The sequence below is a fragment of the Phaseolus vulgaris genome, chromosome 7, assembly GCF_000499845.2.
Source record: "Phaseolus vulgaris cultivar G19833 chromosome 7, P. vulgaris v2.0, whole genome shotgun sequence".
NCBI lineage: Eukaryota > Viridiplantae > Streptophyta > Magnoliopsida > Fabales > Fabaceae > Phaseolus > Phaseolus vulgaris.
The window spans coordinates 2,094,376-2,106,144 of NC_023753.2; the positions used below are offsets into that span (position 1 = coordinate 2,094,376).

Below are 11,769 nucleotides of genomic sequence, written 5' to 3' on the forward strand. Positions count from 1 at the left end.
GACCTAATAACCTGATCTACTAGGATGCCTCATATCTGTGGTTATTTCAAGATAAAACTACGATAGATGTGACTCTACCAAGTCCTACATACACACTAGCAGCAGCAATATGACTTGGACAAATTGAAGTTGGGTGTAGTATTAGCTGGCAGGGCTCCATTCGCTACACTCTCACACTGAACCCAATAGATATAAGAAAAAGGTAAGGAACCAGAAAAGTGAATGGGGAAGAAAGAGAAATGGATCAAGGGGACCACAGAACAAAAGTCTTACCCTCTTATGTAGCTGTGAGGCTGAAGCAACAGAAACTACCAAAACTATCTCACTCAGATATTTCTAGCAAGAGGGTGTAGATTAACTCTTTTTCTTTCTGATATGGGATTAAAAAGCCCATGCTCATCCACAGGACAAGTGGGTGAGCACGCGAAATCGCTCTGATTAGAAATCCACCCAATAAGAAAGCAGAGAATAGGATGAACTTTTCAGGTTCCACCAATCAAAAACCAGATAAGACTTCCATTGTGGAGCCCAAAGTTCGCTCCTTTCAGTGTTCAAGGTCCAAAAGTGCATACCCAAACAATATCTCCCCGTTAAATGGACTGCAAAAGCGCCTCCTGTGGGTCACCTTACACACTCACAACCCCCTTTTTCATCAAAATATTCCCTCCCCTGTTACCAAACCAACACTGTAACTCCCTTTTTGGTATTGGTTTTGAAATTTTGTTCGGGTGTGATGAGTACAGCTAAGAACGCCGCAATCGCTGTTGGGGGCAAAACGGCAAGAGCATGCGATAGCTGTATAACGAAACGGGCGCGTTGGTACTGTGCTGCCGACGATGCTTTTCTCTGCCAAGCTTGTGACTCTTCGGTTCACTCCGCCAATCCCTTGGCTCGCAGACACGAACGAGTCCGCTTGAAAACGGCGTCGTACAAGTCCACCGACGAACAACAACAACAACCTCCCACGTGGCACACTAAGAAAGCTCGAACGCCCAGACACGGGAAACACTCTCGTAGCAGCAACCCCTTCCATCTGGTGCCTGAAGTGGGGTCGGAAGAGGTGAACTCCAATGAAGAGAACGAGGAGCAGCTTCTTTATAGAGTTCCCATATTCGACCCTTTTCTTGCTGAGCTATGTGGGACTAATAGTTCTTCTCCTTCTTCGGTGACTTCAACTGATCAAGGAGCAGCAGCTGCTGTGGCCGAGGGTGAAAACAAAGGGGTGCAGAGCAATTTTTTTTATCAAAGTAATAATGAGATGGAAAACTTGCATGGGATGCTTCCTTCGGATGCAGAACTTGCTGAGTTTGCTGCTGATGTTGAGAGTTTATTGGGTAGGGGGCTTGAAAACGAGTGCGTGGGGATGGAGGATTTGGGACTCATTGATGCGAAGGAGGAGGAGTGTTCGGAGGGTAGTGGGAAGGTGAAGGTGGAAGAAGAGAGCCCTGAGATGGAGATGGAGATGGTGGGAAGAGATGTATCATTTGAGTTGAGCTTTGATTATGAGACGTGTGAAGAGGTTAAGGAGAATGTTTGTGATTTGGAATTTGGCAAGGAGGAGGAGAAGGAAGAAGAAATGATGAAAAAGAAGAAGATATCGTTGCAGCTTGATTACGAGTCCGTGATTACCGCCTGGGCTAGCCAAAAGTCTCCCTGGACCACTCCTCACAAACCAAACTTGGACCCCGACGAGTGCTGGCACCATTGCATGGTTTGTTCTCCTTTATTTATTCTCTCCTTTTTCTTAAAATTCCCACCAACTGTTAGATTTGGGACTCATTGAATGTAGTAAGAATTATGAAAGATGAAATTGAACGTAGAATTTGTAGGTGATGCTTTGGTCTTCGTTTGACTAATGAAGTGTTGTGTTGTTTAATTTAACAGGAAAGTTGTGGGACGGGAATGGACGATCCTTATGGTGAAGTGGGTGGATTTGGGATTCATCCAATGATAAATGACGGCGGCAGAGAAGCGAGAGTGTCAAGGTACAGAGAAAAGCGCAGAACAAGGTTGTTCTCCAAGAAAATAAGGTACGAGGTTAGGAAATTGAATGCAGAGAAGAGACCCAGAATGAAGGGGAGGTTCGTCAAGAGGGCTTCCTTTGCACCACCAACATTTCCTTTGCTAAATCACTAAACTTTTGTAACTATTTCTTTCCTAAATATTATATTTTTTCTTACTGCATCATAATCCTTTTCATCTTATTTTCTCATTTCTTTGTATATAGCAATTTTGTTAAGTTAATGAATGCTCCAAATTTCTAATCACGTCTTCTCAATAACTACTGTAACAATGTTTCTCATGGAGTTCTCCAAACTCTATATTAGTTATCCCTACTATAGTTTTAGTTCACTTTTAATTGCACAAATATCAGGATGATGAAATCAAAAGTAAAATTAGAAATTACGATGTTGTATTTCACAAGTTTAGTTCTTCATGTGTGAACTTTATAACCGTAAACATATTTTCAACTTTTAAAATATCTTTTTATCTGGGAAGGTTCATAATATCTGGGTCTCGAGATATTATAATCACATATATATATATATATATTACGACATAATTTCAAATTATTTACTTTTTTTATACACAAACTTAGTTGTTAAATCTATATGAGTAAAATTGGAAACTAACAACGTTTTTGTAAATTCGATCAAATGTCAAGACTGGAATCATTAATATGATTTTCAAGTTAAATCAATTAGATCGATTGGACCGATCCAACTTTAATTTTTGAAAATTAACTAAATAACCTATTTTGTCACTTAGTATGAATCATGTAATTATGAAAACCTGAAATACTGTTTTAAAGTAAAAACATGCAATAAATTACAATTTCATATAAAAAAATGTATAAGACAGGAATCAAAACTGATGTTATAATTATTCATGTTGTTCTATAAAACTGATAAATATTTGAAATAGCGTCGCTAAATTTACATTTACCACTTTGTGTATCCATCTTTTACTGGAAAAATAATTAAATATCTTAGAAAAAATATATATTCTATAATTGACAGTTTTGTCACTTACGTACCTAGTAGAATGACAGAAGGATGCTACAGACAAATATATGATGAATGATATATACACTTGTTATTGGACAGACGATAATATAAACAATAATATAAAAGTTGGAAAAAGGAACTAAAATCAGCTTCGTTCTGACTCGAATTAATGGTACAAATTTTTAAACAAAGTTATTTGAGGTGTCTGTGTATTTCTTTTATGGTAGTAAATAATTTTAATGAGAGTATAGAGGTACTCCAATCTATATAAAAAAAATTCACTCCCTTAAATTAAAACTTAATAACAGCAAAAAAAAGTTTAAATTGTATAAAAACATTTCTATATGACATGTTATTACAAAAACAAAAGTGTTACTAAAAATATCTTCTCCTACGTTAGACCAAACAAATATCATACAAAATTAAATATGCATCAAACTAAATATACAAAACTTCGTTAGCATAATAGCTTAGACAAGCGTTCTCAGTGTAGAAAAAAAAAAGGACCACTTATATGTTATATCCGTGTGAGGGATATTTCTTATATTGATGTATGAGTTAGGATCTATTTTGGACAACTATGAACACCTGCCACGGTCCAAACCAGATTAAAGACCAACCCTGCATGAAAACTCAATAAACTTGTTTCTAGTCATATAAAACTTTGTTGTAGTGGATGTCATCATAATCATGCTCCAAAAAAATTGAGTTTTACTATGTAATTGAGATATTCAAAGTAAGTCACAATTTTGTCTTCATTAGTGTTTGTATCTCTAAGTTTTAGTCTTGTTTTTCTTCCAAAGCAAGAAGAAAACCAAGACATGTAAAGAAACTTTGACTGTCGTAACAACATTTGTATCATGAAGATTTTGTCAGCAACATTATAACTTTTGCATAGTTCATTACTCAAATGTCTTGTATCATCTGACCATAACACTTAAAAGACATCTCTGATGGATGTTTCTTCAATGAATCAGGTTTTGATATTCTGTTGTGCTTCGCAAAACCTCTGCATAGCCACAAGAATTGTCTTTTCCAACCACTGTATGAGATGTTGTGTAACTTCTTGTTTACAATTATATGAACACACAAATATGAGTTATATTATTGTCAACAATTAGAGAAAAATTGAGCTTTGCATTGAGTCTAGTAAACAAAGTTGAACATGGCTTAAAAAATATAATAAAAGACAAAAAGAAAAATAGCAACAACCAAAATTAATAATGAGTTTTATTGCCATAGGTTGATTGGCAACAAAAGCCAAGAGTGAGTTCCAACTCCAACTTTGTTTCATGGACTCTCCTAAATATTCAGTAAGATACCTTCAACTAATATACTATTTATTTTGTGTGGGCTGTAGCCAATTTCTTCTGTTGTCCCTTCTCTTTCTCCATCACTTTGTGACTCATCCTCCAAAATCCTGAGATGATGACCCAGTCTAAATTGGGCTTCCATTTCTTTAACTACTGGGCCTAATATCCTTGCGTCACCGTTCACGCCAGCTAGCGTCTCTCTATGGATTATGGGTCGGCTATACAAGATCCCAGCTTATATTGGGCTGCTTCTTCCTGCACCTCCATACGTTATACGTTGTTGTCATCCCATAAATTTTTTATTCTAAAAATATCTTTCGATCAAAAATTAAAGTGTAGTTTATATTGTGAATTATATAGTCCAGAAACATTTTTCTAGATTTGTGATTAGTTTTTAAACTGTGTAATTCATAAGTTTTTTTTTCATAATTGTGATTAGTTTGTGGATTAAATAATATAGAAATATTTTCTTAATATGAGATTAGTTTTCGGATTATGTAATTCAAACTATATCTGGATTACATAATCCATAAGCTACTTTCAAATTAAAAAAAAACTTTTAAATTATGTAATCTAGAATAAAGGTACTAGGGTGTGAGATAAAATGGAAGAGAAAAAGGTGAAAAAGGTGTGAGATTTTAAAGATAAATTTATTTTTTTGTGATAAAAGTTTTTTTTTATATTTAGTATGGGAAAGAAATGTATGAGGTTCAAGAAGAAGCAACCATTATTTTATACTGTCTGCCATATTTTTCTTCCCATGATCCCAACATCAATTATGCACCGTAAGGCAATTTTAGTTTTCAAGAACATTTCTTATTTTCTTATGAAGTCAAATATAAAATTAGTCCAATCTAAAAACTATTAAAACATACACTTTTCACAGTAATTATTGTCACTATTTCCTACTTCATAGGGAACTCAGTGCGTGATCTGAATCATGGCTTGCAACAATTGCTTTCTGTCACAACTTTTCCCTCTATATACAATGTCAAAGATGTGGACTTCTCGTGTTAAGTACTTTATCTCACTTAAAGAAGTCAAACGGATGGTAATAACTAACAAAGTGTTTTCTGTAGTGGGAAAACTTGTATAAATTATTGGTTGGACTCTGTATATCCAGAGGCCGTAGAACCTTTACACATTCTGGTCTAAACAAGATGATGTTATACTCACAAAGAGTGCAACTCTTTGTTTTTTATGTGAGGAATCTTATTGAATGAGAAGCTAGTAGAATGAGATGGGAGTAGGTTAAATCATGTGGCTTCTAATACCCTTATAGGATGGTATGTTCTAATTCTCTTTTCCTCTTTCTCCATGCACCAAAATCACATCGAATTTTGTGGAACCAACTCATAGTTGTTTTTCAAGGTGTAGCCATCATCTAAATTACTTTTCCTTTTATTCCCTTTCATCTTAAGATATTCTTAAAAAGTAGTGAAAATAAAGTTGCCCTATCTTTCAACTAATTCCATAACAGTAACAGGGATTCATATCTCATCTAGCAGTTATCTTAGTTAAGTGCATATACAGTGAATAAATATGTCTGTACAGGTTGGCAATACATATAATTAAAAGTAGAAATTTGATTGTTTTTTCTACCATAAGTGTCTTAAAAATAGATAGTAATATAGTGGTGCCCTCTGTCTTAAGTGAAGGACTTGGTGCATGGAAAAGGCATAGCACCATTTTAGACCAAACCACAACATTCATATTTGAGCAAAGTGACCACAGCATAACATCTGAACAACAGAAACAACATAAGAATGGCATAAGGATGAATGGTTTAGGCCATGACATTTGAGAATGAGCTTAATAAGTGTGTCTTTGGGATCCCCAATTCCACAATGATCACGAGATATTGTCGATTAGCTATAGATGATCAGCATAACCGAGGTATACCCCACCCAGCAACAGGAACATTGAGTTGAATGAAGGGTGTATGTAGTATTTGGCAAGGAATATTGGTGTAATAATAATAATGAGTAAGAGAGCAATGAGGAAAGAAAGCCAATAAATAGAAGAAGATGAGAATTGGTCACGAAGACACTGCGCAAATTAAAATGCATCGAAGGGCTAAACCTAAAATTGTCTTCACAAGCAGAAGGGTGAATGAGAGTGAAAGTTGATTCCAAATCCAAAATGCTACGTGACAAAGGAGCAGACTACAAATCACTGACAACTTTTATTAAAACCTCTTCTTCGCCGCATAATACGTAGCGCTTTCCTTCATCAATGTCTCTGCCATTCTCACTTTCTTCCTCTAGTCCCTCTCATCACCACCAATTTACCCTTTCTTCTCTTCTTTGGGTTTTGCAACATGCCACCAACACATAAATCAAAACCTCACCCTATAAAAACAACAAAAACTAATCAATTCCCTTGAATTCAACCACATTACACTTTTTTTTATCTCTGTGTTGCCCTTTTCAATAGTGCGTGGCTGTCTTCACACACTTTTCTTAGAATGAGACACAAAAGTTATCATAAGAAAATACAAACCAACTCTTCTAAAGATACATTACTTTCCAAGGATTAAACTTCACCTAATTAAGCTTTAAATTTGGTTTATATAATCATAAGCTAGGAGTTCAAAATATTTAATAATTATGCAACCACTTCAAAAAACAATTACTCTTATTTCCGGGGATGAGATCTCTTACTTGATATGTTGCATGTATATAGGGATGTAACCTAATGAACAGTGAAAGAAACATTTTATACAGTTACATGCCTTTTCAAATGTATTGTGGTTTTAACCTTTCACTGTACATATATGATGTATGCTATAACTTGCATTCACTATTATATACTTAATAAAAGTAATGGAAATAAATTATCATTAGTAAGATTGTTTAAACTAGTTTTTTTTTTTCATAAGTTCATTCTATTGAATTAAAATTATTTTCTTACAAGCTAACTTATAAAAAAAAGTTCATATAAGTTCATTCTAAAATAATTGAAATGATTTTTTTTACAAGCTAGTTTATAAAAAAAATCATATAATTATTGTATTTTTTAATTAATATACAAATTAATTTTAATGGAGATTGTTTTTCTTTTAAAAAAAACCTTATGACAAATTTTGTAGAAATGGTTTATTTTCTTAAGTAAGGATATCAGGATATCAATATCACAACACAACTATGCTACAACATTATACTTCAACAATCATATGCTTCTCTCTACTGATAACAAAAATTATTTCAAAAAAATATAGCTTTAGACAAGTAGGTATATTTTCAAGATGAAACAAACTCTTGTTTCAAATATACCCTAAATTTGTTAGTCTATTATTAACACATTTGTTACCTTTTCTAAAATTATTAAAAGATTTTAAAATTTAAACAATCACTCCTAATTAAACTACAATTTCATCTTTCTTGAAAGCATTAACACGGAATACTTTCAAACCTAAAGAAGAACAATCCCAAAATACTTAATAATTGTATAGCAAGCATAATACTCATAATTTTTATCTAGATACTAACAGAAATCAAATATTCAGTTCCCTTTACACATTGTGTAAACTTGATATTCCCTTTAAATGTCATATCCAAATTCCTTTTAACATAATCATGTGCGGATAGTTTCTAAACCATTATAAAAATTTAAGAAGAAGCATATATATTAAAATGCTTTAAAACAACCAGCTCATCAATATTATTGTTCATTAAACCTATAGAGGGATTATAAGTCATCTTAACCTTTACTATGATAAGGTTTTCAACTGAGAGAATACGAATCAAATTTTCAAACATTTTGGAATTTATCAATCTTGCATATATATACCTCAAATCACATAAATGAAAACAATTAGCTGTGTATCTTAAATTTAAGTGCTACCAATATCATTAATAACCTCCACAACAGAAGAAGAAATAGAACAATCTAAAGAAGAAAAATTATAACTAAAGTCTATAAAGTCATTAAAAGCAATTTGAAAGCTGCAAAGCAATCTTTCAGCTAAAAAAATATATACTGTATTATCATTCCAAGAACACCACGTTTTGAAAAATCCCTTTCTATAAGAAAACGAGTTAATTTAATATTATTATGGTAACCTTTGCTGTCTTCGCTGTTTTTCCCTTCTTCACACTAATAAAATTCAGTTGTCAAACCTTTGCGTTTATGTTTTGTTTATAATTTTGTTCATGCTGTCATTTTCCTAGTTCGACAAGATTGCCGTATTGATTAAATTGTTTAATCATGTTAGCAAATTAGTGAGAAGTCTATTAATATAATATTGTCCTCACAATGTGTACCACCACCAATAATTCAAGAAAAAAAAGATGCTTTGCCAACAATAATTTACTTAGTTGGAGGACTTCTCATAATTCAAAACTATTCTGTATTTGTTTGTACATAGTAGTGATATATCTGCAACAACCAAGATTAGTTAGGTTATTTTTTCTTTGTGTTCTTCTTCAAATTTCTCTACATCTGAGTTCGTTTTAAGACTTTCTGTTTAATAGTTTTCTGTGTGATCCAATCTCATGTCAGCTTATTTGCAAAAGATACACCAGCATGCATATTTTCAAAATATTTTAAGCTTACACAGAAAGCTACAAATTTAAGTCCACAATGTATATGTAACTAACTAAACTTACAAAAATTAAAATTACAAAAAGATAAAAATGAATAATCATTTTCGATCAATTTGTCTCGTGTATCAGTTTCATCAATATGTAAATTCATAAAAATAAATTATCATAATTATGATAAATTAATAATATATTATGTTTTAAAACAAAAAAACTCCTTATTCTTTAAAAAATTCTTCTTTCAGTCTACTAAAATAATTATACACCACAACACTTATTATTTTAGTATTTAATATGAGTATATAATTAAAATTTGAACATGAAACAGAGCAATTTAAGGGGATTGAACTGTTTGACATACTAGGTAATACTAAAATTATTTGCTCTCATATTAACTGTGATGAATTTCTTATGCTTATAGATGATTATATTCATGCATCATATTACAAGCATAGTTATTATAGACACACAGAGTTTAATTATTTTAATTTGTACAAACAATTTATGTCTGTTGGTTAAAATAGAAAGAAGTCAAACCAAACAAAAATGATTGTACATAACTTTTTTCAGTAAAATCTGTAGAAAGTTAATGATGGTCAAACTGAAATGGATCTTCCAAACATGTTTCTGAAAACAAAAAGTTAGGATACTTTTCTCACTTTAAAATGAATCTAGTTGATGTGAATTTTAGCTTATATTTGGTCAATTCTAGCTTTTCCACACCAAATAATAAACTAAACTAAATTGAAATAAAATATGAGTAAACTTTTTCAGACCACACTGTCAATAACGCAGGCAGCAGAACAATAGACTATTCAGTAGGCATTGATAGCAAATGAATAAGCCAACTTGAGTCACTGAAAACCAACGGGTGAGATTTTCTGATGAAAGTTAGTCCTTCCCATCAGATTCCAAATCAGATCTTTTGACAAAACTTTTTAGAAAGCTGAGAAGAGTAGAGAAGTGAACAATCCTAAATTTGCTAAGGAAGCAAGAAGTCATGTGAGAGAAACAATAAATAAAGATAAAAAAACTTACCAAATGCAGCAGATCATGTTGCAGCATCACCCACACTAAGTACTCAACTTCAATAAAGGTCGATTAACTTTTCCTACTTCTATATTTTACCAGGCACAACTATGTGGAATCCTAAAAATAATATTTCAATCCTTCAAATTATTAGACTGATTATTTTAATATACCATCAAACACTTTTATCTTTGATAATGAAGGAAGCTGTGTTATTGGTTTCTGCACTGAGAGAAGAAGAGAGAAAGTAATTGTTTTACATTAGTATAGCCAAAGCTTATAACTACAGATTGAAGGCATGAATCCCTGCCTCTGTTACTGCCTATATCTGCCAGTTTTTTCAGCTTCCCTTTCTCAGGCACCAGGAAGAAAAATGGTAAATAACAAAATTACAGAAAGTCTACACAGGATTAGAAAAGTATCCAACGAAAATAGACTCTATAATTAACATTCCTCAGCATCTTCTATATACAAGCATAACATTGGTGATTATAACATTGGTGATTATGATAATTCATTTTGAATACTTCATGGATGAGAAGTTATGAAGATAAACAAAAAAAATCTGAATATAATACCAAAATACCACCGGTTTTCCCTCACATTCTACAACAAGAACACTCATTACCCGATAGAAAATGATGAGAAAAACGTGGGTATTTTGGAAGAACATATATATGTAAACCAGAATAAATTTAATACTGGAGAGAGACAATAAAGGGCAGGGATGAAAAAAAGTGGAAGATGAAAAATTGGATGGGAATTCTACTCGTTAATTATGGAGAGGATCTGGGCAACTTGGTACTCTTCTTTTGGTTTCATCAAAGCCCTTTTGGATTGTGTTGGTGGGAGCAAGAGGAGTTCTTCCATTGAAGTACTTGTTGAACAGATCCTCCTTCTTCTTATTGTTATCATTGATATTGCCATGGCTGAATTCCACGTTGGGCTCTGCATTTCCTGGGAGCACACGAATCCCCTGAACCTGGCACGTATGCAAGGCCACAAGCATCAGCATCACACACGCATAGAAGACTCTCCTGCCGCCGGCAACCAACATGGCAAGAGAGTAAAACACATAAATTTTGGGCGTTTTTGGAACCCAATTTCCCAGACACACTCTTGTTTTTCTTCTTGTTTGTTGCTAAGTAGTCTTTTGTTGAAACCTGGAGGAAAGTGGTGTTTGGTGTAGTGAAGAAAACAAAAAAAAGAAAAGAAGATAAAGGAGAAGTTGGAGTTTTGTTACTATTGTGAATTAAGAGAAAAATGTTTATGTGAGTTTGAGAGAGAGAGAGAGAGAAACAGAGAAGAAAAAAAAGCAAAGGAAAGGAGTGAATTGAGGGCTAGTTATTTGAGGGGAGAGATGCATGGTGTTTCTCGGTATTTTAAGATATTGCAATTTTGAACCAAATTCATGAGAATGGAAAAATTTGAAAAAAATAATAAGGAAATTTGTGATTGAGATACTTAAATAACAAAAGTTTATATATAAAATAATTAGTATTTTATTATATTTTAAAAAAAATCAAACATATCATGTATGATTTTATAAAACAACCAAATTATTCGACAATTTACTGCATAATTTTAATTCATATTAATAAATCATCCACCAAATTATATTATTACATTTATTTTTTAATTATCAACTCATATTACTTACTATTTTATTATAAACAAATAAATTATTCAAACACATTATTAGATTATTTATTAAATAAATAAAAAACATTATTAATAAATTGTACACATTATTTCTTTCTAAAAATTACACTATATTTTAATTCTCATCATATTTTTCACTGTTAATACATTATAGTAATCAAATTATTAAGCAATTTCTTAAATTAATCAAACATTTTATTATATTAATTATCA

The 11,769-nt window shown here is 32.4% G+C and overlaps 1 protein-coding gene across 1 annotated transcript; it reads left to right on the forward strand.

Annotated features, from left to right (window-relative positions):
- The first annotated feature begins 595 nt into the window (after positions 1-595).
- Positions 596-2,264, forward strand: LOC137828821 (zinc finger protein CONSTANS-LIKE 16-like). Its single transcript, XM_068635543.1, has 2 exons — positions 596-1,711; positions 1,885-2,264. The coding sequence occupies exons 1-2, from the start codon at positions 734-736 to the stop codon at positions 2,134-2,136; spliced, it is 1,230 nt and encodes a 409-aa protein (XP_068491644.1). The 5' UTR covers positions 596-733; the 3' UTR covers positions 2,137-2,264.
- Positions 2,265-11,769: the final 9,505 nt, after the last annotated feature.

Bases quoted from the DNA above. Each gene is read 5' to 3' on its own strand.
- LOC137828821 (XM_068635543.1), top strand. From the start codon at position 734: ATGAGTACAGCTAAGAACGCCGCAATCGCTGTTGGGGGCAAAACGGCA. The intron at 1,712-1,884 runs GTTTGTTCTCCT...TTAATTTAACAG, and splicing joins AGTGCTGGCACCATTGCATG to GAAAGTTGTGGGACGGGAAT.